This window comes from Coffea arabica, chromosome 6e (genome assembly GCF_036785885.1).
Source record: "Coffea arabica cultivar ET-39 chromosome 6e, Coffea Arabica ET-39 HiFi, whole genome shotgun sequence".
Taxonomy (NCBI): Eukaryota; Viridiplantae; Streptophyta; class Magnoliopsida; order Gentianales; family Rubiaceae; genus Coffea; species Coffea arabica.
The window spans coordinates 37,600,830-37,624,491 of NC_092321.1; the positions used below are offsets into that span (position 1 = coordinate 37,600,830).

The 23,662-nt window shown below is 39.6% G+C and overlaps 1 protein-coding gene across 1 annotated transcript; it reads left to right on the top strand.

Moving 5' to 3' along the window:
• The first annotated feature begins 20,924 nt into the window (after positions 1–20,924).
• On the top strand, positions 20,925–21,395 carry LOC140009877 (uncharacterized). The gene has a single exon (XM_072056211.1). The coding sequence runs from the start codon at positions 20,925–20,927 to the stop codon at positions 21,393–21,395; it is 471 nt and encodes a 156-aa protein (XP_071912312.1).
• The last annotated feature ends 2,267 nt before the right edge of the window (positions 21,396–23,662 follow it).

Consider the following 23,662-nt stretch of genomic DNA (forward strand, 5'->3'; position numbering starts at 1 on the left):
TAGCTTGACTTGTACTAGTACTACTTGGAGCTTGCTGAATGGCTATTGGATGAAATTGTTGTTGTGTGTGTACCTTTGGGTTTGAATGAGCAAAATAATGAAGCCATGATGGCTGGAAAAGTTTGCAAATTCAGGGGAAGTGCTGTCCGAACTTTGAAGGGATTTGTTTGCATTGAGTTTGTGATCTTAGACTTGGATTTGAGCAAGGCAATGTTATATGATGGATGATTTCTGAGCCGTGGAGGTGAGTGACCCTAAACTATTTCCAAAGTACTTGTGAAATGTTTCTTGCATTATGTACTCGATTGCATATCATGCGTGCTTGCATGTGAGTTCATGACATGATTTGGCTTCAATGAGTTCTGGGAAAGTCTTGTGCTGGACACCAACGTCTCCACTCTGTTTATGGTTCATGTTCATGTCTATCTGGAGCTCAAGAAGGGGCTCCCTCTTAATGTTAATGTTAATGTTAAATGATCTATTTGAGCGTTGGGTGTTCAAGTGCTATGATTTCCCTGGCTCACGAGAGCACTAAACGAACATTTGATCTCTGAATCATGACATCATCGAAATGATCGAAATGCAACATTGTGAAATATATTTGTTTAAGGATTTTACTGGTTACTCGCTGAGCTTCTAGCTCACCCCAAAAATATTTTATTCCCCTCCACAGGGCTCAAAGCGAAGGAAGGTCTTGTTGTGCTTATTCACATGTCTGGATGGCCTATGTTTTGTACAGTTTGGATTTGGAAATCATTTTATGTATAGTTGAGAATTATTTCCGCTTCGCTTTTGACATGTAATTATTGGAGAATTTGATGTAATATTTGAGGTTTATTCTTGTAATCTGTTTGAGGATTGTAGTGAACGACTGAGTCCCGGCGAGAGCTGGGCAGGCGGCCCGCCGAACCCTCTGGTTCGCCTTAGGGGGAGGTGGGGCTGTCACAGTTGGTATCAGAGCCATATGCCGACAGTTGGGACTTTAAGTCCTTCGTCTGGAAAAGCCCCGAGCCTCTCGTTCGTGAAGAGTCACGAAGCGAAACTCTCCGTAGGGGATGCCCGCGTGCGGGTGGCAAGCTGATAGGTACCCCGTGATGTGACCCTGAGAACTGTCACAGGTGGTATCAGAGCTTAGGCTTCAGATCTCTGTGGTGTATCCTAGGCTTGAAGTTTAGGATGCCTGACTGTGGGTTTGGTTTGCAATATTAGTGATTCTTGTGGGATGTCTCGACTTGATTGGTACAAGATGGAATGTCGAGGACGACATTCTTTTAAGGAGGGGAGATTGTGACGCCTCGAAAAGAATGAGTGTGAGAACCCGAAATTTTTCTAATTTTCTAGTGTTTATTTTATTTAATCGCCCGCCTTTTCTACATTTTCTTTATTAAAAAAATTCCCCAGATAAAGTTTATGAGCAAAGATAGTTTGAAAATGATTTTTCTAGTATCGGTTAGTTTTTGAGAAATTAAAAGCGTATTTTGAACGTGGGACCCGCAAGTGCGGTAAATGCATTATCTTTTTGACAACTTGTTGGAATTTTGTATTAAGTGATATTATTTTACAAAGTGTTAAGATATTTGTATTGGAGAGACAAAAAGATAAGTTTTAAACCAAAAGGTGACATGTGTCACCTTCTTATTCAAAGTTGGACTTTGACTAATTTGCATCACCTTTACTAAACCTCAAAAAATTGACCAATTTCTCTCCATTTTAAGCTTGTCTTGGCCGAACCTCTTGGAGCAAAAATACAAGAAGAAAGCCTTCAACTCCATTTCTTGCTCAATCTTGTGAATCAACCGTTAAACTTTCAAATTCCTCCACAAAAGTCACTTGTTTAGGAAGATTGAAGGTAGTGGTGGAGTGATTAGAGAAGGCAAAGGACTAAGCCATCAACTTTCTTGATATTTCAAGGTTCATGTCTAGCAATCCTTTCTTTGTTCTTGATTATGCTAAATTAGTGACTTGTGATGGCTAAAGAGATGGTTTGATGGATTATATCTTGAGTTGTGGTTGACTTGATGAAGTTTTATTATTTTTGGGGATTTTTCTGTTTTAATACGAACATGGTTGTGTGGTTATATATGATTATTGGAAATGATGTTTAAGGACTCTGTGAGGTGGAAAAAGTGGTTAATTGCAAACAATTTCTGTTTTGGAAGAAATCTTGGAAAGTTAGGGTTTGATGTTCTTCATTCTGCCCGAATTTGTAGCTCCTAGTTAGAGGCCGAATTGGCCTTGGCTTAAAACATGAAAGTTGTAGGGAATGACATTTTAGTGGTGCCTACAAAATTTCAGGTCAATCGGAGTAGTTTAGAATGAGAAAAGTCCAAATTACTATTGCTGTTCTGGTTTTACCCGAATGTAAGAATTGCGCCTGTAATTGGTTGTTGTGGCTGGAATTGCTTCGGAATTGGTTGTTGAGGTCTTCTGATGAAATTTAGCCCTGTTTCTTATATTTCAGCTGGTTTTGGAATTTCTTGATTTGGACTTGGATAGCCTGGTTTATGATGTTTCTGCTAGAATGCGTTCTGTGAATCTGGTGTAGTATCTTGCATTTTTGACCTGGTTACACTCGAAACTGGGTTGAGTGACCTTCTGAAATATTGTAGCCCTGTCTCTTAGCTTCGAAACGGTGGGTCTTGCACCTTCATCCGATAATCGTAGCGTCTTTGATACCATTACCGCAAAATGACGTCAAAACCTGTTTTTCTGGTTTTGAGCTTAACTTTCATTTCCAGACTTTTCCCTAGCTTGACTTGTACTAGTACTACTTGGAGCTTGCTGAATGGCTATTGGATGAAATTGTTGTTGTGTGTGTACCTTTGGGTTTGAATGAGCAAAATAATGAAGCCATGATGGCTGGAAAAGTTTGCAAATTCAGGGGAAGTGCTGTCCGAACTTTGAAGGGATTTGTTTGCATTGAGTTTGTGATCTTAGACTTGGATTTGAGCAAGGCAATGTTATATGATGGATGATTTCTGAGCCGTGGAGGTGAGTGACACTAAACTATTTCCAAAGTACTTGTGAAATGTTTCTTGCATTATGTACTCGATTGCATATCATGCGTGCTTGCATGTGAGTTCATGACATGATTTGGCTTCAATGAGTTCTGGAAAAGTCTTGTGCTGGACACCAACGTCTCCACTCTGTTTATGGTTCATGTTCATGTTTATCTGGAGCTCAAGAAGGGGCTCTCTCTTAATGTTAATGTTAATGTTAAATGATCTATTTGAGCGTTGGGTGTTCAAGTGCTATGATTTCCCTGGCTCACGAGAGCACTAAACGAACATTTGATCTCTGAATCATGACATCATCGAAATGATCGAAATGCAACATTGTGAAATATATTTGTTTAAGGATTTTACTGGTTACTCGCTGAGCTTCTAGCTCACCCCAAAAATATTTTATTCCCCTCCACAGGGCTCAAAGCGAAGGAAGGTCTTGTTGTGCTTATTCACATGTCTGGGTGGCCTATGTTTTGTACAGTTTGGATTTGGAAATCATTTTATGTATAGTTGAGAATTATTTCCGCTTCGCTTTTGACATGTAATTATTGGAGAATTTGATGTAATATTTGAGGTTTATTCTTGTAATCTGTTTGAGGATTGTAGTGAACGACTGAGTCCCGGCGAGAGCTGGGCAGGCGGCCCGCCGAACCCTCTGGTTCGCCTTAGGGGGAGGTGGGGCTGTCATAGTTGGTATCAGAGCCATATGCCGACAGTTGGGACTTTAAGTCCTTCGTCTGGAAAAGCCCCGAGCCTCTCGTTCGTGAAGAGTCACGAAGCGAAACTCTCCGTAGGGGATGCCCGCGTGCGGGTGGCAAGCTGATAGGTACCCCGTGATGTGACCCTGAGAACTGTCACAGGTGGTATCAGAGCTTAGGCTTCAGATCTCTGTAGTGTATCCTAGGCTTGAAGTTTAGGATGCCTGACTGTGGGTTTGGTTTGCAATATTAGTGATTCTTGTGGGATGTCTCGACTTGATTGGTACAAGATGGAATGTCGAGGACGACATTCTTTTAAGGAGGGGAGATTGTGACGCCTCGAAAAGAATGAGTGTGAGAACCCGAAAATTTTTCTAATTTTCTAGTGTTTATTTTATTTAATCGCCCGCCTTTTCTACATTTTCTTTATTAGAAAAATTCCCCAGATAAAGTTTATGAGCAAAGATAGTTTGAAAATGATTTTTCTAGTATCGGTTAGTTTTTGAGAAATTAAAAGCGTATTTTGAACGTGGGACCCGCAAGTGCGGTAAATGCATTATCTTTTTGACAACTTGTTGGAATTTTGTATTAAGTGATATTATTTTACAAAGTGTTAAGATATTTGTATTGGAGAGACAAAAAGATAAGTTTTAAACCAAAAGGTGACATGTGTCACCTTCTTATTCAAAGTTGGACTTTGACTAATTTGCATCACCTTTACTAAACCTCAAAAAATTGACCAATTTCTCTCCATTTTAAGCTTGTCTTGGCCGAACCTCTTGGAGCAAAAATACAAGAAGAAAGCCTTCAACTCCATTTCTTGCTCAATCTTGTGAATCAACCGTTAAACTTTCAAATTCCTCCACAAAAGTCACTTGTTTAGGAAGATTGAAGGTAGTGGTGGAGTGATTAGAGAAGGCAAAGGACTAAGACATCAACTTTCTTGATATTTCAAGGTTCATGTCTAGCAATCCTTTCTTTGTTCTTGATTATGCTAAATTAGTGACTTGTGATGGCTAAAGAGATGGTTTGATGGATTATATCTTGAGTTGTGGTTGACTTGATGAAGTTTTATTATTTTTGGGGATTTTTCTGTTTTAATACGAACATGGTTGTGTGGTTATATATGATTATTGGAAATGATGTTTAAGGACTCTGTGAGGTGGAAAAAGTGGTTAATTGCAAACAATTTCTGTTTTGGAAGAAATCTTGGAAAGTTAGGGTTTGATGTTCTTCATTCTGCCCGAATTTGTAGCTCCTAGTTAGAGGCCGAATTGGCCTTGGCTTAAAACATGAAAGTTGTAGGGAATGACATTTTAGTGGTGCCTACAAAATTTCAGGTCAATCGGAGTAGTTTAGAATGAGAAAAGTCCAAATTACTATTGCTGTTCTGGTTTTACCCGAATGTAAGAATTGCGCCTGTAATTGGTTGTTGTGGCTGGAATTGCTTCGGAATTGGTTGTTGAGGTCTTCTGATGAAATTTAGCCCTGTTTCTTATCTTTCAGCTGGTTTTGGAATTTCTTGATTTGGACTTGGATAGCCTGGTTTATGATGTTTCTGCTAGAATGCGTTCTGTGAATCTGGTGTAGTATCTTGCATTTTTGACCTGGTTACACTCGAAACTGGGTTGAGTGACCTTCTGAAATATTGTAGCCCTGTCTCTTAGCTTCGAAACGGTGGGTCTTGGACCTTCATCCGACAATCGTAGCGTGTTTGGTACCATTACCGCAAAATGACGTCAAAAGCTGTTTTTCTGGTTTTGAGCTTAACTTTCATTTCCGGACTTTTCCCTAGCTTGACTTGTACTAGTACTACTTGGAGCTTGCTGAATGGCTATTGGATGAAATTGTTGTTGTGTGTGTACCTTTGGGTTTGAATGAGCAAAATAATGAAGCCATGATGGCTGGAAAAGTTTGCAAATTCAGGGGAAGTGCTGTCCGAACTTTGAAGGGATTTGTTTGCATTGAGTTTGTGATCTTAGACTTGGATTTGAGCAAGGAAATGTTATATGATGGATGATTTCTGAGCCGTGGAGGTGAGTGACCCTAAACTATTTCCAAAGTACTTGTGAAATGTTTCTTGCATTATGTACTCGATTGCATATCATGCGTGCTTGCATGTGAGTTCATGACATGATTTGGCTTCAATGAGTTCTGGGAAAGTCTTGTGCTGGACACCAACGTCTCCACTCTGTTTATGGTTCATGTTCATGTTTATCTGGAGCTCAAGAAGGGGCTCCCTCTTAATGTTAATGTTAATGTTAAATGATCTATTTGAGCGTTGGGTGTTCAAGTGCTATGATTTCCCTGGCTCACGAGAGCACTAAACGAACATTTGATCTCTGAATCATGACATCATCGAAATGATCGAAATGCAACATTGTGAAATATATTTGTTTAAGGATTTTACTGGTTACTCGCTGAGCTTCTAGCTCACCCCAAAAATATTTTATTCCCCTCCACAGGGCTCAAAGCGAAGGAAGGTCTTGTTGTGCTTATTCACATGTCTGGATGGCCTATGTTTTGTACAGTTTGGATTTGGAAATCATTTTATGTATAGTTGAGAATTATTTCCGCTTCGCTTTTGACATGTAATTATTGGAGAATTTGATGTAATATTTGAGGTTTATTCTTGTAATCTGTTTGAGGATTGTAGTGAACGACTGAGTCCCGGCGAGAGCTGGGCAGGCGGCCCGCCGAACCCTCTGGTTCGCCTTAGGGGGAGGTGGGGCTGTCACATGGCTCCTGAGAGCCACTTGTATCCTTCCCTTTGAATCACTGTGTCTAACTGCTTTCCTTTATATCTGGTATATGTATCTGATTGGTTAAACATGAAAGACCATGATTTTACCCCTATATGTTTGGTACCTCATTGAGCGCAAACTCACCCCTTTCTGTTACCTTTGTTTTCCTTACAAGAGACAAACTTGGAAATCACGATTTTGGAAGAAAAGGGTCAAGCTAGTATATATGTCGTGTTGTTAACCTCTTTTGAAAACGAAGCCTTAATTGTATTTTGTGTAGTATGAATACCTCGGATTGCACTGTATGTTAATTTGTTCAAGACTCCAATGTAAAAAAAAAAGTATAAGTGTTTAACCTTATCTATTAAATGTATTCCGTTGAGACTATGATTTTATGGTTTGGTAGGCATGTTCTCACCTTAGTAGTTTCAGATTGTTCATTTTCTTTGGGTGCTATCGCGCGTACTATATTGGGTTTGTGTGAATCGACTCCGTAGTCCTGGCGAGAGCTGGGCAGGCGGTCCGTCGAACTCTTTGGTTCGCCTTAGGGTGAGGAGGGCTGTCACAGGTGGTATCAGAGCCACTTCGTGTGGTCTCTACGCGGAGTGAGCTTGGGCCAAGTGGTGTTATCGTCCTGTTTTCGTGAATGCGTCTAAAGGTATAATTGCTCTTTTGAGCATAAGCTATGAACCGTGCATGTCATAAGTGTAAAGATCTTTATCATGGGACTTGAGGAAGCTAGGTATGTATGTCGGGTTGGAATCTTTAATATGGATGATTTACGCTTGGGACCGGCCGGCTCGAGTTGTGAATTATTTTAGATGGGATTCTTGCGCCCGGATACGAAAGAGATGAGAGCCTAGGTTAGAAAGGACTTGGGCGAACTAGAAATGTGATTCTATGAAATTTCGTGTGGTTTGTTCGGGTGTTGTTAAGCGTGATCAACCTTCATTAAGATATAAATGGTGTTGTTCTCGTAGATTATGGACGGAGCCCTAGAAGGGGAAAAACTTTTCGTTAGTTATTTTTGTACTTGTGACCTAGTCTGTCTATAGTACTTTTGGATGACCCCGCTACTTTCATGGATCTCTCATATTTGTATCTAATTGACTGCTACTATGTGACTGGTTCGGTACAGTTGTGTTATGTATATATGCTTTTGATCTGTGTGTACCTCTTGTTACTTGCTTATGCCTATAATTATCTTTAATATTACATTCACGTTTCGACCCTAGATTGATTAGACCAATGGAGGGTACTCATAGTGGACAAGGTCGTGGGCGCGGACGTAAGCAACCCTCGAATGAAAGGGGTAGTCGGGAACCAATACTTGAACCAACTCTTGAACCTAGGGTCGATCCAAATATTCAAGTAGCCGCTACTATCCAGCGCATGACCGATCTACTAGCCCATGTAGTGGAACACCAGGGCCAGAACCCTAATCCTCAACCTGGAAATCCTGGTAACTATATAGAGGGTGAGGATAGAGCCCTTGAAAGATTTCAGAAGTTCTCCCCACCAAAATTTCTTGGAGGCCCTGATCTTGACGTGGTTGAGAGGTGGCTGGAGAAGATGATCGATATTTTTGTTGCGTTACATTATACTGAGGAGAGACAAGTGACCTTCACTATCTTCCAACTGGAGGGAGCAACCCGATCTTGGTGGAATATCATTAGACTGAAATGGGAACGAGAACAAACCTCAAGGACATGGGCGAACTTTATGAGGGAATTTAATACCAAGTTTTTCCCTCCTCTAATCCAAGAAAAGAAGGAAGATGAATTCATTCGATTTCGCCAAGGAACTCAGACCGTGGCTGAGTATGAGAGTCAATTTACTCGGTTATCTAAGTTTGCGCCCGAATTGATTGTAACCGAACAAAGACGGATAAGGTGTTTTGTTCAAGGCTTAAATGTTGAAATCCAGAAGGACTTGGCTGTAGCCCAACTTAGTGCCTTTAGCGATGCTGTGGAGAATGCCCAGCGGGTTGAAAATGCGAGGTTATAGGTGAGAAACTTCCAAGTCAAGAAAAGGGGATTTCCTGGGAGTGGCTCGGAACAAGAGGATAAGAGTACACATCCTAAGATTGGAAAGGAAAATAGAGGAGTACGACTACCGGGGGTGTCAAGTGGTGTTTCACCAGGAGGTTCCGTCTCTGCTACTCGTGATCCCTGTGGATATTGTGGATGGCCAAATCATACAGAAGGGAATTGTTGGAAGAAGGAAGGAAAGTGTTTGCGATGTGGAAGTACCGATCATCGGATTGCTGACTGCCCGGTTCGATTGCGAAAAGGAAAAGGGACCCAGCAACCAGCCAAGACCAACCCTGGACAGTCAAAAGGGGAAGGGACTGGATCGAAGGTACCGGCTCGGGTATATTCCCTGGAGTATCATCAGGTCCCTAACTCGTCGGAGGAAGTGGAAGGTATGATCCATTGGCTACATTAGATTTTGATAGATCCCGTTGATAAGAAAATTTCGAGGACGAAATTTCTTTAAGGGGGAGAGAGTGTGAGGACCCATAAATTTCCCTAATCTTATATTATTTATTTTATTTCCTCGCGTGTATTTTTCTTCATTATAGCCTACTATTTCATTTTTTCTAGAGATTTTATAAGTGAATAGAGTTTTAAAAACATTTTCCTAGTTTAAGTTAATTCATGATAAGTTTGAAATGTATTATTGACATGGGGCCCGCTAGTGCGGTAAATACGATATATTTTTGACAACTTGTTGGAGTTTTGTATCAAGTGATATTATTTTATTAGGTGTTAAGAGTTAATTAGAGGTTACCTAAAATGGATTAATGTTGGAGAGATAAAAGGATAGCTTTGAACCAAAAGGTGCTAGGTGTCACGTCCCTACTTGCTCTTGGACTTGGACCACTATTCATCAACTTTACTAATACCAAAAAATTGACCAAACATCATCTTATTTTTCTCTCTCTTGGCCGAGCTTTTGGAGAAGAAAAAGAAAGAAAGCTTCCAACTTATTCCTTCCATTCCTTGCTTTGATCTTGTAAACCAACCGTTAAAACTTTGATTTGCTCCATAAAAACCTTTCTCTTGGTAGGATTAAGGAGAGTGGTGGAGTGGTTTGAGAAGAAAAGGTGTTAAGTTGCAATCTTTCTTGAGTTGTAAGGTGAGTTACTAATAATTTCTTCCTTTGTCCTTAATAATGTTAAATTAGTGGCTTTAGTGGCTAAAAATGTTGCTTTGTGGTATGTTTTATGGTTAAAGGTAGAGTTTTGATGGATTTTTGATTTGTTAGTAATTTTTCTGTTTTATATATAGTAATTATTGTTTAGTCATGGATTGATGGTTTGTTATAGTGTAAAATGGAGTTGGTATATGTTGGATATGATTGGTTGTGGAAAATTTCGGTTTGGTGCGGAAATTCCAGTTTTAGGGTTTCGATTTGCCCTGTTCTACCTGGTTCTGTTTGACTAGGTTAGGGGACGAATTAGGCTTGGCACAAAACATGAAAGTTTTAGTAAATGATGTTTTATAGCTTTCTGTAAAATTTAAGCTCAATCGGAGTACTGTAACCCAAGAAATGACTGAAATACCCTTGACTGCCCATATGCCCTATTTTCGCGGACAGTTTTCTGTCTTCGTGGAGATTTCAATTTTTGACTCTGAAAATGCATGATTTAGCTTTGGAACTCTTCATAAAAAATGTAGGTATATGTATTTTCTTCGAAACTCCATAAGATACACCTCAATCGGACTTCGATAGCCTGAGTTATTGTCGTTTAATCATAGTGCGGTTAACTAGTCTGATTGTGAGATGCCGGTCCTGTAATTTGACATTTTGACCTATATAGACTATGAACTGGACTAAGTGGTATTCATCAAAGTTGTAGGCCTTTATCTTAGCTTCAAAATGGTATAAATGGCACCCCAATCCGATAAGCGTAGCTTCGGTTGTGTCTGTTCCGCTAAGAGACATCAAACCTGCTATTTAGCTTTGTCCTTAAAACTTGATTTCTAGTTGCATTCCTAGACTTGCTTTGTACTTGGATAAACTTGAGCCTAGTTGAAGGGCTATTGTATTGAGATTTCTTATGTGTTGAATTGGACTGACTTGAGGAAAAATAATAAAGCCATAAATGGCTGGAAAATAGGTAAATACAGAGGGCATGCTGCCCAAAATTTTAGAGCTACGTGATTCCTTCAAGTTGAGTTGATCTTGGTAAAAATGAATGGGTTTTGGGAGTTGTTTGTAACCCTAGGACCAACTGTTATTTTTTTACTCAAAAGTCATATTTTTATTCTTCTGTACTAGTACTTAACCTGGAAAGGCGTACGACGTGTAGTCGAGCCTCATTTATGCATTTCATTTACTGGGTTTGTGGATGTGCGAACTATAATTCTTTTATCTTGATTATTTTAGGGTTTCATGGCTAAAAACTTTTGAAGTATCTGAACTGGAACCGGTGAGTATACCACTCCCCTCATTTATTGCTTAACTTGATTTCTGCACTTGCAATCTATGATCTGAATAACTGTACTATCTGTTTATTCTGTTTGAGACGAGGGTGTACTTTATCACACTCGTTCTCTTGTCTGTCTGTATGCCTATTTATTGTGTATAATCTGTTATCTGTATCTGAGACTGTTCGGATGTCGTTTGGAGGCTGGTATCCAACGACCTTTCTGTGACCTCTAAGCTCAACACCTGTGGCTAGTTACTCGAGTCGAGCCGGCAAGGGTCTGGTCGATTAGATAACGAACCACAGTAGTCTGTTCTTGGAATCTTTGGGTATTGAGACCCTTGATTCCGGTATACTCGAGTATTACCATTACTGTTCCTGTTCGGCGTTCGGGCCCGGTAGGGGTATGTTGGTTCTATTTACGTTGACGGAGAGTCAACGGGTTCGGATCAAGTACTGCAAATGAAAATCTGGCTCCTGAGAGCCACTTGTATTCTTCCCTTTGAATCACTGTGTCTAACTGCTTTCCTTTATATCTGGTATATGTATCTGATTGGTAAAAAGTGAAAGACCATGATTTTACCCCTATATGTTTGGTACCTCATTGAGCGCAAGCTCACCCCTTTCTGTTACCTTTGTTTTCCTTACAGGGGACAAACTTGGAAATCACGATTTTGGAAGGAAAGGGTCAAGCTAGTAAATATGTCGTGTTGTTAACCTCTTTTGAAAACGAAGCCCTAATTGTATTTTGTGTAGTATGAATACCTCGAATTGCACTGTATGTTAATTTGTTCAAGACTCCAATGTAAAAAAAAAAGTATAACTATTTAACCTTGTCTATTAAATGTATTCCGTTGAGACTATGATTTTATGGTTTGGTAGGCATGTTCTCACCTTAGTAGTTTCTGATTGTTCATTTTCTTTGGGTCCTATCACGCGTACTATATTGGGTTTGTGTGAATCGACTCCGTAGTCCTGGCGAGAGCTGGGCAAGCGGTCCGCCGAACCTTTTGGTTTGCCTTAGGGTGAGGTAGGGTTGTCACAGGACTCGAGCCGGCATGGGCTTGGTCGGGCTCCTTGGAGAACCGTGAGAAATGAAAGCTTGACCTATGAAGAGGTCTTGCTTGGCGTACTCGAGCAGTATCGCCTCAAACAAAAGATAGGCAGGCCCGATACAGGGGTATGTAAGGTTAAAGGGGACATGATAAGTGAAGTTCTACGGACTAAACCTACCCGATTGACGGAGTGTCAACTCGTGGAGGTTCGTGATCGTGCAAGTGAAAAATATCTCCTGAGAGATCCTATATCCTTGAATTGTTTCTATTTACTTTTCTCACTCGAATTGTTATTTATTACAATATTATTGCTCTACTTGTTAAATTGGGATTGTTACTTGAATATCGTGTCTGCATGTGTGTTCTTGGCCTCACGAGCGTTTTGCTCATCCTGTAGATTTGTTTTCCTTAACATGGAAGGATCTGGAGTGAATCTCGGAGACACCCCTTTTGAATGTACTTTTGTATTAGGGTTTTTCAATGTACTGGGTTAGACTCTTGATTATTGTATATTTTGAGATTTGATGTAACCTTTGAGAACTTGATGTAAGGATTGGATACTTGACGTATTTTGGAACTCGTGATGTATGTTTGAATGTTATTTATGGGAGTGACCTCCCTTTCTTACTTATATCATCGTGATGGCTGGTATTTCATTAAGGTTGAACGGGAATTGTCTTGAGTCCTGGCGAGAGTTGGGCAGGCATCCCGCGGATACCCATTGGTTCGCCTTTGGGAGAAGTGGGGGCGTCACACAGAGAGATGCACAACCTAAGTCCCACCAAAAGAGCCATGGCTTCCGATTCCATGTTGGTACGTGGGCCATAGAAAGTAGAGAAAGCCTGTAGGGCACGACCAGTATGATCACGTATAATCCCCCCTCCCCCTGAGTAACCCGGGCTACTAAGGGAGGAGCCGTCTATATTCAGTTTTGCGTAAGGGTAAGGCAGCAAAGACCATGAGAGTGGAACGCATGTCTTGCCCCGCTGATGTGCTACTGTCGTTTTCAAACCCAAGTGTCGCAAGGTGGAATCCTGAGGGGGGGAGTAAGGTAAGGGGTGCGCTTCACCTATACTATTCAGTAATGCCATAACCTGACGGCGGACCTGCGTTGGCGAAGTCACAATGTTCTCAAAAATTGCCTTGTTCCGCGCCTTCCACAGCTCCCAGCAGATGAGCACCGGTAATAGATGGGTGATGGTGGCCAAAAGCATCTTCCCGAAGGAGTGCATCCACCAAACCTGCAGCTTAAGTAACAGCGAGTCTGAGATGCCTACATGTAGATTGAGGCCTCGCTCAAACCAGCCCCAGACCTGGACCGCCGCTGGGTGGTCGGTGAAGCAGTGAGCCAGAGAGTCCTCGTGGGGGCAAAAGGGGCATTTGGAAGGCAGTTGGAGGCCAAATTGCCACAGGATATTAGAGAACGGCAGCAGGTGATTAAGCAAGCGCCACATGAAAATGGAGATCTTGAGCGGTGTGCATTGATCCCAGATGAGCCTGCGGGAGATTAAAGGGTTGGAGGGGGGCCGAAGCCTCTCCATCGCTGACGAAACCTTAAAAGCACCAGTTACAGAGGGCTGCCAAACCACACAGTCCTTACCTTGCAAGGGGAGAATCGGGAAAGCTAGGATGTTGTGCCTTTCCTCCCTGGTGAGGGACTCCCCAACCCGATCCAGAACCCACACCCCCTCCGTTAGCAGCTCCGCAATTGTGATGGTGGGTAGAGGAGTAGTTGGTTTGCCGTAGGCAAGTGGACCCGTGCCCAGCCCGTTGCACTAGAGTTTGCGTGTCCTCCCTTCATTTAATCTTCTCAATATAAATGTTCTTCTCATCTCACTCCCCTTGAATGTAATTCAAGGTTTCTCTCAATATTGTATAATATACTATATTAGGGACAGGGAGAAGGTGAGGATCTAAAATGTTTAGATTAGATTTACATTTGTAATGTATAAAGAAGATGGAGATGGCACCAATTCCACTGTGGCGGACATTAAAAGGCATACAAGGCATGGAGATGTCATTTGTTCCTTAGTTTGACCATCTAGTTTTCTTTTGCCTCATGGAAACTATATTTTAGGAATAAAGTCCATAATCATCTATATATAATTGTAGTATGTTTATTTATTTATGTTGATGAATGGATATGCATGCTACATACTTGATGAGACCAACTTGGATATATTATACGTAAAATCCCTCTACTTAAATATTAAGTCAAACTTAAGTTGCCTTCCATTATTATAACTAAAATGAAATCATGTTTGAGTTAACCTGTTGAGTACATTCAAGGTTGCTCTACCAAAAGGAGTTTTAACTATCTAGAAGTTACATGAGTACTAATTGGGATTTAACCAAAACTTATTACTTGTTGAGTACACTCAAGGTCACAAAGTTTTAGAAGCAAAGGTTGCGTAACACATATGATGTGATTTATCAAGAATTGATAATATAACTATCTAGAAGTTACAAGAGTTGTAATTGGTAATAAGTACCCACCTGTTGAAATTATTTTGGTTTGTTGAGCACACTTAAGATCAAATAACTAAATGGGATTCTAACCTACTAAGAATTATTGAAATTCTCGAATCTGTACTAAAGGGTTATACATTTGAATAAAATAGTGGGAGCAAAACCAAACTTACTTTTATGTCATTTTTACTTGATTTTGTTTTTACATAAATAGCAATTCTCTTTTATCTATACTACTTATAGTAAAAATTATGAGTAATTGCGTATTATTCTATATATATATATATAATATTTCCAATTTCTTGAATTGGCAAAGAAATTGAGCAAAGTTCTCTAATAAATTTGGCTATATCTTTTAAAACCTTTATATTTTCAATCATGGAAGATAGAATGGAATTAATAGTAAATACTTGTAGTAAGTAAAAATGAGTTGATGATAGTGTACTATAGCTGCTTCCTAAGTCTCCTATGTTACAAAGGATTCATTTTCTTTCACCATGATTAGACATCTGAAGAGTTGAATGATGGATAATAAATATTGATTTATTAGAGAATGGTTGATTATATTAAAAAATTAGTTCACTCAAGTTTTGTCATTAAGTATTGACTAAAAAGATTTTACTTATCAAGAATTGATAAAGTGAATCAATTATCAAGAGTTGATAAGTTAAAAGGTTTTAAAGAATAAGGCTCATGGTACAAACATTCATTGCATGGTCTTAATTGGAATGAAATGTAACTTTGTCAAAGTTTTATTTTAAGTTTATAATTGAGATTAAATAGTACATTTACTTCTAAGTTAAGTTCCTTCGGTATGAGATACCGAATATTCGATATAGAAGGATTTAAAAGAAGTAAACTGAAGAGAAGGATGATACGTATTTACTTTTGTGAAGTAAAAGTTACTTTATTTAAATGTAATGAAAAATTATTTTTCTTAATCTAGTGGACTCATTTTAGAACTTAATAAATGTTATTAATTTCTAAAAGTCCATTTCTCAATATAATGTTAGATGATTTGAAACCATCTTATCTTTGGCAAATATGAATTTAGTCGTCTGAATAAGAAACATATATTCAAATCACATGATGATTTGAATTAACTGATTATGAATCATTTGAGACATGTGGATCTTATTCACTAATAAAAGACTGAGTTGGCCTTTTAAATAAAGGTTTAAAGAATTATTGTAATTCATACATTATGATGTAATGTGAGATATTAACAATTCGTGTTGGAGATAATAATTTCCCAGACGTTACTACTTTTACTAATAACTACTTGAATTGGATACATGTATATTTTGAAGTACAAATCCAAAGTTTTGAGAAGTTAAAATGTTTAAGAATAAAATAGAGAAATAAATTGGTGGAAGTATTGGAACACCTGATTTGATCAAGGTGAAGTATATTCGGTTCAAAGGGTTTGAAAATTATCTAATGGAGAATGAGATGCACAAGTAAAAATAATTCTTTCTAGATATCTTGATTATTATTGAGTAATCCAGATAAAGAAATATATGTTATGAGATAAAATGCATGGTGCAAGTCTATCAAAATAGTTTTGGGTTTTATCCTAAATAAATTGTCTCTTATACACTAAAACTGATTCCATGTTTGTTCAAAATATACCATATAAGATATGGAGTGTCACGGCCCCACCTCCCCCTAAGGCGAACCAGAGGGTTCGGCGGGCCGCCTGCCCAGCTCTCGCCGGGACTCAGTCGTTCACTACAATCCTCAATTGAATTTCAAGATATATATATCAAATATACATCAAAGGTTCCCAAACTTTACATATCAACAGCGAAGCGTCCACGCTTCCACTGCGCCACTCTGATCCTTGATCACAATTATTATACAGGAGGAAGTCCAAAGCTAGACTATTACACATCCAATCAATTCTAAACGTTCAATACAATCCCAATATGAACGATTACACAAAAGTAAATCCAAGTTCAATCCATCAATCCATACATGAGATAATCCATGATAAACACTACAAGCCCTTCCTTCGCCTTGAGCCCTGTGGAGGGGAATAAAACATTTTGGGGTGAGCTAGAAGCTCAGCGAGTAACCAAGAAATTCAGTTATCAAATCAGTTTCACAATCGTTCATTTCAATAATGTCATGCTTCAACAATCAATGCACTTTCACTTCTCTCATGAGCCAGTGAAATCATGGTACTTAGACGTCCAACGCTCCAAACAATCATTTAACATTGAACATTAACATTGAACATTGAACATTGAGCCCATTGGTGCTCTACAGGAACATTAAACGGTGGAGGAGACGTCGGAGTCTAGCACACGAATTCCAAGTACTCATTTGAGCCAAAACATGTCAAGAACTTATATGCCGGCACACAGGATATGCAATCAAAGAAACGATGCAAGAAACATTTTAAAGTAACGTTGCAAGTAGTTTAAGGTCACTCACCTCCACGGCTCACAATCCTTGTTCAATATAGCCAATTCCATCATTCAAGTCCAAGCCTTTCACTTGAAACTTAAGGTAACCAACGCTATTAAAATCGGACAGCATTTCCCCTTAATTCCTTTATTTTCCAACCTACAATCAAACCCAATCACATAGCAATTAACCACAATTGCTCAAAACCAGAAAACAGTTTTGACGTCCTTTTGCGGTAATGGCACCAAAGGTATTACGAGTATCGGATGGAGGTCCAAGACCCACCGTTTCGAAGCTAAGAACCAGGGCTACAACAATGTAGAAGGTCACTCAGTCCAAATCCTAGCACAACTAGGTCCAAATTGCAGAATACCAAACCAGAATCGTAATTGCAGGTTCCCAAATCACACAATGCTGTAATTCGTCCAACTCAGTCTACACAGGTCCAAATGCATTGATTCCAAAGGCATATGATAGCTAAGGCATCAAGCTACATTTCATCAGAAGACACCAACAACAAAATCCAAACCAATTCCAGTCAAAATGGCCAATTACAAGTGCAGTTCGCACATACTGATCACCCAGAACAGCAACAGTAAAAACGACATAACTCACTCTACACTACTCCAAATGCCCTGAAAGTTTGCAGGCACCTCTAAAATGTCATTCTCTACACCTTTCATGTTTTGAGATAAGGCCAATTCGGCCTCTATCTAGGACCTAAAAATTCGGACAGAATGTTCATCACAAAACCCTCACTTTTCAATTTTTGGTCCAAAACAGAAATTGGTTGCAATTAATCACTTTTCCCACCTCATAGAGTACTTAAACATCATTTCCAATCATCAAACATAGCCACATAATCATGCTTATAGTAAAACAGAAAAATCCCCAAAAATAATAAAACTTCACCAATTCAACCAAAACTCAAGATTTAATCCATAAATTTGCATCTTATACTACCACTAAGCATGATTTAAGCATCAATTAAAGGAGGAGGGTGGTTCCTCACAACTTACCTTAAGAACAAGAGAGAGAGAGCTATTGGTCACCTTAACTTTCCAAAAAAAACTTCACACAACAACTCACAATCACTACTTGAAGAGGTTTTATGGAAGGAATTCAAGATTAAATGGTTAGTTTGTGAGATTGGACATGATTGGAGCAAGAAACTTGGAAGCTTTTCTTTCTTTTCTTGTAAGAGGAGGTTCGGCCAAGCTTGAAGGAAAAATGGAAGATATTTGATCAATTTTTGGTTTTATTTAGTAATTGGTAAAAGGTTGAATAGTAAGTCAAAACAAGATTTAATCATATGGTGACACATGTCCCTCTCATTAATTGCTTGCCTAACTTTTTGTCTCTCTTACACAAATATCTTAACACATTGTAAAATAATATCACTTAATACAAAATTCCAACAAGTTGTCAAAAATATAATGCATTTACCGCACTTGCGGGTCCCACGTCCAAAATACGCTTTTAATTTCTCAAAAACTAACCGATACTAGAAAAATCATTTTAAAACTTTTTTTGCTCATAAACTTTATTTGGGGAATTTTTCTAATCAAGAAAATGTAGAAAAGGCGGGCGTTTAAAAAAATAAACCCTAGAAAATTAGAAAATTTCCGGGTTCTCAAACTCATTTTTTTTCGGGGCGTCACATGGAGTGTCAAAGAATCCAAATTTTTGTGAAAGATTGGGTTAACTTGCTTATGACGTAGATACAATCGAAAAAGTTGGAGCTAAGATCCAATCAGAATCTTTTGTAGAATATTCTTGAGAAATAAAGGAAAAGGGAATTCAGCCAAAAAGAAGAAGAGAAAATCGACTCTCACTAATTCATTGGTTTGATTTCTTCTAATTTATAAGTTAGATTTTCCTTATTTTCTCTAAGAATGCTAGTTTTATCATCTCTAAGAGCAAAAGCGTTTTATCTCAAAAAACTACTATTTTCTAGATAAATAGTTAATTCTATATAAAGTAATGGGAGTAAGATAAAATTTAAAACTTGAAAGGGTTTCAAATATCATGAAAGGAAATAAAACAAAAATATGGAATTGGAGCTTACATTTCATGATGATGAGGCATAGTGAAAGCTTTTAAAAGAATTCATAGGTCTAAGAAATATTGGTCTAAGAATTCATAGGTCACAACGTCATTTTCAAGTTAGACATGATGAAAGCTTTTGATCGAGTTTCGTGGGATTTCCTCTCCCGATTATTGCTTCAATTTGGCTTTCACTCCCACTTTGTCTCTTTAATTATGAACAACCTCACATCTGCATGGTTTTCAATATTGGTCAACGGTCGACCTCATGGTTTCTTTCAAGCTAAGCAGGGATTGAAGCAAGGTGACCCGTTATCCCCCTTCCTCTTCATCTTGGTGTCTGAAGCTTTAAGCCGAGGGGTTAATAACTTGGCTCTGCAGCGGAAGTTACAGCCTTTTGCTTTGGGCCGCCACTGCCCGACGGTATCGCATCTGGCTTTTGCAGACGATATAGTCATTTTTACTCGGGGGGACAAGCGCTCGGTGCAGTCTCTCATGGGCTTCTTGGAGTTGTATCAACACGGCTCCGGTCAGCGAGTGAACAAGGATAAAAGTTTCTACATTGTCTCTCCGAAGTGTCCTCTGGCGGCTAAAAGGCTTCTAGCTCGGAGAACCGGCTTTCAATATAGGGGACTTCCTTTTGTCTACTTGGGATGCAAGCTTGTGAAAGGAAAAAGGAGGATGGACCATTTTCAGCCATTGATTGATAGGATACATGCTAAGTTGGCTGGATGGAAAAACCGGCTCCTGTCGCCAGGGGGGCGGTTAATTCTCATTAAGCATGTGCTATCTTCTATACCCATCTACACTCTGGCCGTCTCGGAGCTCCCGCGAGGTGTGATTAAGAGGATTGAAAAACTAATGTCCACTTTCCTTTGGGGAGAGGTTGAGGGACGTGACAAGCGTCATTGGAGGAAATGGCAAGCATTGTGTAAGCCTACCCAAGAAAATGGCCTAGGCCTCCGTCGTTTACAGGATGTCCAGGATGCTTTTGGGTGCAAGCTATGGTGGAGAATGCGCACTTCAGATACCTTGTGGACCAGATTTATACGCACGAAACATGTCGCAGTCACGGAGCATCTAACCACTGCTCCTGCCAGCCAGACAAGCTCAGCTGTTTGGAAGAGAATGTTGCGAGTTAGGGACTTCGTTGAGGAACATTCGCAAACCTTGATTAAGAATGGGAGTGCTTCCTTCTGGTATGACAACTGGATCGGCTCCGGTCCGTTGGGCAAGCATCGCTTGCACGTCCCCTCCCCGAATCTCTGCCTTCGGGATGTATTGCACGAAAACATTTGGCACTTGGACCAAGTGTGCCTTTCCAGCGAGGAGATGTCGCGTATTCACCATTCACAGGTGCGGCTCAGTCCGGGAGCTGCTCCTGACTGCCTAATCTGGTGTCCTACTTCGCATGGGGGCTTCCAAATATCTTCTGCGTTGGAGAGCCTTCGTGATCACTCTCTCCCAATGCCTTCCCGCGTGTTGCTCTGGAATAAACGCATACCGCTGAAAGTTTCGGTATTCATGTGGAGACTGCTTAATTGCATTCTGCCTTTCCCTGACATTTTGCAGCGGTTGGGCTTTAATTTACCCTCCAAGTGCCCTTACTGCGAAAGTACCGACACACTAGCCCATTGGTTTGTGGAATGTTCTTTGGCAAGCCAAGTGTGGGGAAAGCTGGAACAATTGCTAGACATCCGGGCACCTTCTCATCATGATATCATACTGAAACTTCAAGCCTGGTGGAGCAACATTTCAGGTAAATCTGCCATGGCAAAGCTGTCACACATTGTCCCCTTATTTGTCTGCTGGGAACTTTGGAAGGCACATAATCGGGCCATTTTCAATGCTACTACGCCGTCGGTAACTCATGTTGTGCGCCAGATCCTGCGTTTGATACATTTGGTGGCCCTTGCTCACCCTCTCTCCTTGGCATGCATGGACGATGACCGGCTTCTGAAACGGGGAGTTGTTCCTTTTCTTAAAAAAGGCAAAATCTATGCAAGTCCTATCTCTTGCATGGGCTCCGCCTCCTGCATCTTACGTCAAGCTCAATATTGATGGCTCTTCAAGCGGTAATCCTGGAAACTCTGGCGGGGGGAGGCATTATACGCGATCAGCATGGCCACATCCTTAGTGCTTTCTCCTCCTTTTACGGGTTTCGGACAAATATGCAAGCAGAGGCCATGGCTCTTCTTGAGGGTTTACATTTATGTATCTCCTTAGGTATACAGTACATAAAGGTGGAACTGGATTCTCTTTTTCTACTAAATGTCATTAATAGGGAAAGCAGGTGCCCCTGGCGCATTGATGAGCTGATAGCTAGGGCTCGAGTAGCCCTTCGTCAAGCTTCCTTTGAATTAACACATTGCTACAGAGAAACCAATGTTGCAGCTGATAGCCTTGCAAAACGGGCGGTTTCATCTGGCGACTTGAAGGTTTTTGATGCCCTCTCTCTTCCTACACTCACAACAGGCCTCTGTAAGCTAGACTCTAGACAGTACCCCTACATTCGCTATGTAAGAGTGTGATCGCTCCAAACTTGTAAGGGTTTATTTCTAATAAAGCTTTGAGGGGTGGCGTTGTGAGAACCCGTAATTTTCATTTTCTAGGTTTTAGAATTTTTCATGGCTTGTTTTCTGCATTTTCGTGATCAGAAAATTTTTTTATATAATTTTAAGGAGCAGATATAGTTTTTAGATGATTTTTCTAGTATCGAATAGATTTTCAAGGATAGCCACAACATCACATTCATATTAAACCAGAAAATTCATCAATAAATTGAAAACTTCATCAATTCATCCAAAACCAAGAAGTAAACCACAAAATTCATCACTTTAACTACCACTAGGCACTAATTAAGCTTCATTAAGTGAAGGAGAAAGTTCAATCACCACTCACCTAGTAAACAAGAGAGGAAGAGTTGTTTGTCACCTTAGCTTCCCAAAACACTTCACCAAACCACTTACTAACACCTAAAGAAGAGATTTTATGGAGTAGAAACAAGTCTAAGTGATTGCTTTGGATGATTTGCACTAGATGGATGCCAAACTTTGAAGAGTTTTTCTTTCTTCCTTGCTCAAGGTGGCCGGCCACAATGGAGGTAAGAAATGGTGATTTTTGTGGTAATTTTTGAGATATTTAATCAATTGGTCAAATAAGTCAAAAAGGTGAATAGTTGTCATAAGTTACAACCACTCTTAAGGTGACACTTGTCACTTCCTTTAAAACATCTCTATCCTTTAAGTCCCTCTCACATCAATCACATCTCAACCTCTACTTATCTCTTAACACCCGATAAATTTCAACCAGTATCCGAAACTTAACCTAATTGGCCGAATTTTTCCAAACTTCTCACACTAGTGGGTCCCACGTCCGGTATACGCTCTTAATTTCTCAAAATCTATTCGATACTAGAAAAATCATCTAAAAACTATATTTACTCATAAAATTATCTAGAAAATTTTCCGGATACAGAAAGTGCAGAAAACAAGTCATGAAAAATACGAAAACCTAGAACATGCAATTTACGGGTTCTCACAGAGGATGACATTCTTTTAAGGAGGGGAGTTTGTGACGCCCCGAAAAGAATGAGTGCGAGAACCCGAAAATTTTCTAAGTTTCTAGGGTTTATTTTATTGTTCGCCCGCCTTTTCGACATTTTCTTTATTAGAAAATTCCCCAGATAAGTTTATTGAGTAAATATAGTTTTTAGATGATTTTTCTAGTATCAGTTAGTTTTTGAGAAATTAAGAACATATACCGTACGTGGGACCCGCTAGTGCGAAAAGTTCGAAAAACTTCGGCCAGTTAGGTTAAGTTTTTGATACCGGATTTATTTTATCAGGTGCTAAGAGATAATTAGAGGTTGTTATATGGATGAGAGTGGAGAGACAAAAGGATAATTATAAGCCAAAAGAGATGCTAGGTGTCGCGTTTTCACTGGTCCTTGGTTTTGACCACTATTCACCAACTTTACTAAATACCAAAAATTGACCAAAATGAGCTTCGTTTTCCCTTGCTCTTGGCCGGCCATGGAGGAGAGAAAGAGAGAGAGAGTTTCTTCAATTTTCCTTCATTTCTAGCTTGAATCTTGCAAACCTACCGATTAAATTCCAAATTTCTCCACAAAAGTGAGTTGCTAAGCTAGTTTAAGGTGTTGAGTGGAGCCATTTGTGAAGAACAAGCTCTAGTTGTCTTGTTTTTTGGAGTTGCAAAGGTGAGGTGTTAAATATCTTCCCTCTCATGCTAATAATGATCAATTAAGGATTTCTAATGGTAGAGCATGTCATTTTATGGATGATTTCATGACCTATGGGTGGGATTGATGGATTTTTCTTTTGTTCATGAATTTTTCTGATTTCATATGATTGTTATGGTGTGGCTATGTATGATAATTGGAAATGATCTAGAATGAATCTAGAAGGTGAAAAAAGTGGTAAATTGCAAGCAATTTCTGTTTTGGAAAGAAAATTGGAAACTTAGGGTTCTTTGATCTACATTCTGCCCGGTTTTTTAACTCATAGTGATAGGCTGAATTGGCCTTGGGTTAAAACATGAAAGTTGTAGGGAATGATATTTTAGAGATTCCTACAAAATTTCAGGTCAATCGGAGCAACGTATCTTGGGAAAATACGGAATTACCCTTGCTGCCCTGTTTCTACCCGAATTTGAGAATTGCTTCTGTAATGGGTTATTTTGGTTGGGAATTCTTCGGAATGGGTTGTTGAGGTCTTCTGATGAATTGTATCCCTGTTTCTTAGCTTTCGGATGGCTTTGGAATTACTGGATTTGGACT

Bases quoted from the DNA above. Each gene is read 5' to 3' on its own strand.
- LOC140009877 (XM_072056211.1), top strand. From the start codon at position 20,925: ATGGCTCTTCAAGCGGTAATCCTGGAAACTCTGGCGGGGGGAGGCATT.